The sequence below is a fragment of the Portunus trituberculatus genome, chromosome 10 (genome assembly GCF_017591435.1).
Source record: "Portunus trituberculatus isolate SZX2019 chromosome 10, ASM1759143v1, whole genome shotgun sequence".
NCBI classification, from domain to species: domain Eukaryota; kingdom Metazoa; phylum Arthropoda; class Malacostraca; order Decapoda; family Portunidae; genus Portunus; species Portunus trituberculatus.
The window spans coordinates 12,330,563-12,336,562 of record NC_059264.1 but is presented as its reverse complement, the minus strand read 5'-3'; the positions used below and the strand labels follow the sequence as shown (position 1 = coordinate 12,336,562).

General features: G+C 42.8%; 1 protein-coding gene across 1 annotated transcript in view; it reads right to left on the bottom strand.

Annotated features, from left to right (window-relative positions):
• Positions 1-2,951: 2,951 nt before the first annotated feature.
• Positions 2,952-6,000, bottom strand: part of LOC123502049 (ubiquitin conjugation factor E4 B-like) — a 42,362-nt gene continuing 39,313 nt past the window's right edge. The window contains exons 25-26 of the mRNA XM_045251200.1: positions 4,927-5,073; positions 2,952-4,656 (exon numbers count right to left, since the gene is read on the bottom strand). Of these exons, the coding sequence (XP_045107135.1) occupies positions 4,589-4,656; positions 4,927-5,073 (215 nt within the window). The 3' untranslated portion in view covers positions 2,952-4,588. The remainder of the gene's footprint in view (positions 4,657-4,926; positions 5,074-6,000) is intronic.

Here is a 6,000-nt window from a genome sequence, read left to right as displayed (position 1 = left end):
TAAGATATTTTTTTGTAAGACCCTCAAAAGTACCCTCGCAACCCCAATTTGGGTCGTGACCCTGGGGTTGGGAACCACTGTTCTAAATAAAACTCAGCTTCCCTTAATTATCCTCTCTCTCTGAAGGTGCTCCAGCCCATCTCTAATAGCTTCTATTGCTGTGCTGCATGGAGCACCTAACCACCACTTACCTACTATATTCTGGGTATTTTCCAATCTTGCTAAATCTTCCTCCCGGTATCAGGTAATTTCAGACCCAAACAGACAGTACTGCCATTCCCTTCCATAAACTTCTTCCTACCTCATACTTGTTGACTGTCCTACTCCCTATATTCATTATCATACCTGTCATCTTCCTGGCTTTCCCTTCATTATTTTTCATCAGTTTTTCACTTCCAATTCCTCCTTTGCTTACCTCTAGCCCCAGGTAAGTGTATCCATCCACCTCCTCTATTATACTGTTAAATAGCCGTAGGAGAGGGTGGCGGCAGCAGAGTAATCCTTATTGCTATCCTAATTCTGATTCTGTCCATTGGCCTTCTTCATGATCCATCCTTGCTGTCTATCCATCCTTCATGGCATCCTAATAGCATGAAGGTAGCAGTGCAACTCTCCTGTGGTTTGTTGCGGGGAGCTGCACAGGGTGATGTAGTGTCTTTCTGGGTCTCCGATGCAGTCACCAATCCGGCTCTGGTACCAAACAGTCCTTTTAGAGTCAGGTTCAGCAGCGCAGACCACAGACTTTAATCCGTAGTGGTATTCAGTCTCTTTTAAGTGAAGCACCTTTGGTCAGCCAAAGATAGAAAGACAACCATCTTCTTTATGTCTCTCTCTCTCTCCTTCCTCATTTTATTGTAGAAAGGAAAGGCTTGAGCTTAATGCCTATCGACAGCGCAAGAGTCATTAAGGCAGACACGTCAGCTTGTGGCCAATCCTTAGCTGTGGTTGAAGAGAAAGTACCACCAATCTCACCAAGCAACTGCCATGAGTCTGGATTGAACTTGCTCCATTGCTGCCATTAGCTGACCCCTTTCATGGAGCCACCCGGCCCATGTAAAATGGTAAAGGTGCACCGAGAAAAAAATGTTACCACTAGAAAAGATGCTGCATTAGATCCTGCAGTTGAGGTGGTACGTGCAGTAGCTGCAGATGGCTATGGCGATTCTGCAATTGCCACAGACTTTTAATGCGACTGTTTGGGATGAAGCTGGTGATGTGGACACAGCCAGCATCAGACCTTTTCGGATTAAGGTGGGTAAATTAATTCAAGATGAACATTTAAGCTACTCCCAAGTGATGAGACGGAATACTTTTGACGTTCAATACCTAGGAATAGTCAGATTTCATTCTATTTGCATTATATATATACATTTGTTTGCACTGTATCTGGGCTGGGAATTGGTGGGGTTACCTGACTCGAAGGCACCACTCTCTCTCTCTCTCTCCTCTACAGATATAACGATAATGAGAAGTGATTTTTCATACCAGATACATACATCATGAAATAAACCCATGCAAATTTTAGAAAAGAAATTATGGTTAACGATACCTTGGTCATTTTATGAAGATGACAAATGAGAAAAAACTTTCATTTTTATAGTAAAATAATGTATTGGTTCCATGAAAAAACAAAATAAAATAAAACAATTTCTAGTAGGGCACATCGGTACTTACCCTGGTATAAGCAAATTATACACCTTTGTAATAATGATGGAAATCAAGTATGCCATTGTATCATATACAACCTAAATTCTGAAAGATCTCTTACAGTATCTTTGAAAAAACACATCATTTTAGCAGAACACAGCCATGGTGCAGTATGAGTGTCCTCAGATGTGTCACAAGCGCTCTGAGGATGCAAAATATGTGTCCTTGTGTTGGAGGAGTTAAGAGGAAGGTCTCAAAACATCCTCTAATTTTGGCTTACTTTTTTTTTTTTCCATTTTGGGACTGGCACCTTAGTGGGACTTTTTTTTTGTAATTTTTTGTTACCCTTGGCTGGTTCCTCTCCTACATGAAGAAAAAAAAATCATGTTCTTGTTAATGTGATGAATCCGCCATTCAGAGGCATCACACATCTCTGTGGATTGGCAGTCAGGCAGCACTTCTCTGACACTTTAGCACCACTAACACCACCTCTATAGTTTCTGAAACGTTATTATCTCTAACACTCCTCCACCTGAAAAGCATAGAAAGTCAAGAGATAATTTTACTCAACACAGAGTTAACAGCTATGAGTGAACTGGAGTAAGTAACATACTAGTTACCCCTGGGACATTTATAAAGGCAATATAAACAGATACAAAAATTGATTTCTAGTGCCAAGTGGTGATGGAGCCAGCCTGCCATGCAAGCTTCACTCATATCCATCAATACTCATTTGCCTACCTGTTTACATACATACATACATCCATACAGTGATGCTGCTATGTAAGAAAATAATTTACATCTAGTCACTGCAGAGTGCAACATCACTAATGGACACTTACATTAGTGTTGAGGCAATGTGAAGCTCTAAACGAAAATTTGTTAAAATTACTGACAAAGATGATAGGTGGTTAAAGGTAAGCACATACTATACAGAAACTGCCATGGTTAGACCTACTAGGTTCTTGCAGCTTCCCTCTCCCAATGTTCTAATTTCCATATGAAACGTTACAGAAATAAAGTGCTCCTGTTTCTGCTCACCAGCACATGTAACTCACCTGTTTTACTTGGACTGAATTCAATATCATACCATCCTGTACAATGCAATACTTAACTCTCCACTCTGCCCTCAATATACAGTTTGCTACATCTTCATCACTCTCATCACACTTGACAGTTCCTAAAACACTGTGCAGAGTTGCTACACTTCTGCTGGTGAGCCCAATCCTTACAAAGATCCTTGGCTACTGACACAAGAACAGCATCAGTGTGGGATGTGCAGGGGATGGGAAGAGAAAAGCAGGTGAGGGTAGCTTACAAAGTTCATTGTCATTTTTTTGTTGTATTTCTGCAACTCAAAGATAACACTTTAGATGCCAAAGAGTATTAGTAATATGACTGTAAGATACTTAGAATTCTTCCTATGTACACAAACTTAAAATATACTTCTAGCGTGCCCATAAAAACCCCTTTCTCACTTTTCTATTTTCTCTCTCTCTCTCTCTCTCTCTTAATTCTTTTCTGTCTTCCAGATCTGAGCTGAAAGACTTTTCTGAACCCAACAATAGACATGAGCTACACAAAAACCAACTGACTGACTCACTGACTCACACCCTGACCATCTTGGAAGGCAAACAGTTGTGCATCTACATGGAGGCTGGCACAGACCATCCCATGCTGCCCTTCACACACCCAGATGCACACCACACCAATGACAATGCAAACATGAAGACAACATGTGGTTCCAGATAATTCTGAAACATCATTCTCACTTAACCTGAACAATGTGATAAGAAAAAAAAAAAGGGGATAAATTAATGTGTGAATAAAATGTCTAAACTGTTCTTACACATACAATGAGGGACCACCTGTATGTGATCGTGCTTTGCTTACAACTTTGAGTGCTGCCACCAATCAGGCATTCTTCCTTCTGCCTGTGTGCGGTGATTGCGTAACTAAATCACCACCACTCATCTCTAACACCTGATCAATAGTACAGTTGCCATTTATCACTACCTGTCTCCTCTCTTCCTCAATTTATATCTTCAATTGCCACTTTTCAATAACCTTCACATTAGTCAAGGAAAGGTAACTGCCTATCTTTTCTTATTGCTCCTTTCTTCACTCACTCACTCACTTATCCACACACACACACACACATACACACATATTATAGTAACATATAAATGCATTTCTCTAATATTTTTTTTTGAACATGCAGCACCATCACCTCAAATAGAGATGTTTCCTGTATGAACTCTTTTAATTTCTCTGTACTGGTGAAGGCTGTGTTTGGCAGTTTGACCCCCCCCCCTATCCCAGTGCCTCATGACTCAATGATGCTGTATCACTACATAACACACAGATTCTGGTGTAAGCATTGGTACCAAATGCCCCCTCTCCCCATCTTGCACTCTCTCTCTCTCTCTCTCTCTCTCTCTCTCTCTCTCTCTCTCTCTCTCTCTCCACACATCCTGCCAGCCCAATATGTAAGACCATCCTAGCACACACATACACAAGTTCACTCATGCACAACAACATACAGATAAACAAAATGTTCATGGATGGCGGCGGCACAGATCTTTACAAAGACCCATTAGCAACACACACTCTCACTCTCTGCCTCTCTCTCTCTCTCTCTTTCTTGCACTCTCTCCCTCTCGGACTTGTAACACAAAGACAGACAGAAACAAAATGAGAGAGAGAGAGAGAGAGAGAGAGAGAGAGAGAGAGAGAGAGAGAGAGAGAGAGAGAGAGAGAGAGAGAGAGAGAGAGAGAGAGAGAGAGAGAATGGGTACAGATAGATAGACAAAAGGACTGGTGGGTGTTTGGTTGGTTGCCTCCCTGGGTCAAGGTCACACACTAGGCAGGTCAAAGGTCACCTGGTCTGGCCACCACCACCGCCACCTCTCCGTCCAGACCAGCCACCTTCATCCTGCCCTCACGATGAGCTCCTCGAGTTGTTCTTGGCTGCAATCCAGTCCCTGATCTCCTTCTTGAGTGTCTCAGCTGTGGAAGGAGAGGGGAGAAAGTGTGAGTGAGGAAAGGAATGGATGGACAGCATGGATGAATGAGTGAAGGGAATGCTGAACCTTGGTCTTATATGATGCAGCTCTTTTTATGAGATTTTTAGGGGAAAAAAGACATCTTATAAACAATCAAACATGGTGCTTTAAGTAGATAACCAGTATAAGTTGGTCCTACAGCACTGACAGTAGCCAGAACAGCCTCCAGCACAGTGTCAGTACAGTGCCAGTACAGCTCCAGCACAGTACCCACCTGGCAAGAGTTGCTCCTCAGACAGTGGCTGGCGGGTGAAGGGGTCAGTGGGGTCATTGAGGAGGTGCCTGACGATGGTGGGCCGGTCCATCACCACACCCGAGGGAAGCTCAACAGGGTCTTCCATCAGTGTCTGCATGAGGGGGTCTGTGGCATGGGAGAGAGGTGAGAGGTGAGATGTGCAGGGTAACATGGAAAGGGGGGAGGTCTGTTCATCTTCTTAGCCACACTTAAAAACCCTCTAGATTGTAAAGAAAGGGGAGGCTGTTCATCTACTTAGCTACACTCAACTCTTGGAAGGTATTTCTTGAGGAGAAACCCTATTATTGCACTGTCCAGGTAAGGAGGAGGAGAGTTGTCTTTAGAGGGCATGATGTGATTGCCCCCATTGAGTTGTGACACACAAAGGGAAACATTCAGCGAGATCACAACTAATTTTAATGGTGAGTCTACAGCACCCCCTGAACTGATCCAGAACAGAACTGGTCCAGAACAGAACTAGTGCTATTAGACCTTGCTGGGAGTATATCATTTTGTAGGTGTTTACTACTTACTCCAGGTACTGTGTGAGAGAGAGAGAGAGAGAGAGAGAGAGAGAGAGAGAGAGAGAGAGAGAGAGAGAGAGAGAGAGAGAGAGAGAGAGAGAGAGAGAGAGAGAGAGAGAGAGAGAGAGAGAGAGAGAGAGAGAGAGAGAGAGAGAGAGAGAGAGAGAGAGAGAGGTGGGGGGGGATCGTGTTCTTTCCACCAAAGTGTTCAGACAATCCCTGGTCCAGTGGAGACATGGCAATGTACCTTGCTGGGAATTCTCGAATTCTGCTGAAAGCCAAACATTCTTCCAAAATTGAAACAAACATAAGCCATTATTTCAATATTCATTCATAATGCATTATTCAATTTGTCCAACTCTCTAATCAGTACTTTCAATCATTAATACTTTTCTCTGGTAAACTCTGGAGCTCCCTGCCTGCTTCTGTATTTCTAACTTCCTATGACTTGACTTCATTTAAGAGGGAGGTTTCAAGACATTTGTCCCTGACTTTTGGCTAATTCTTTTGAAACTGCACAGGGACTAGC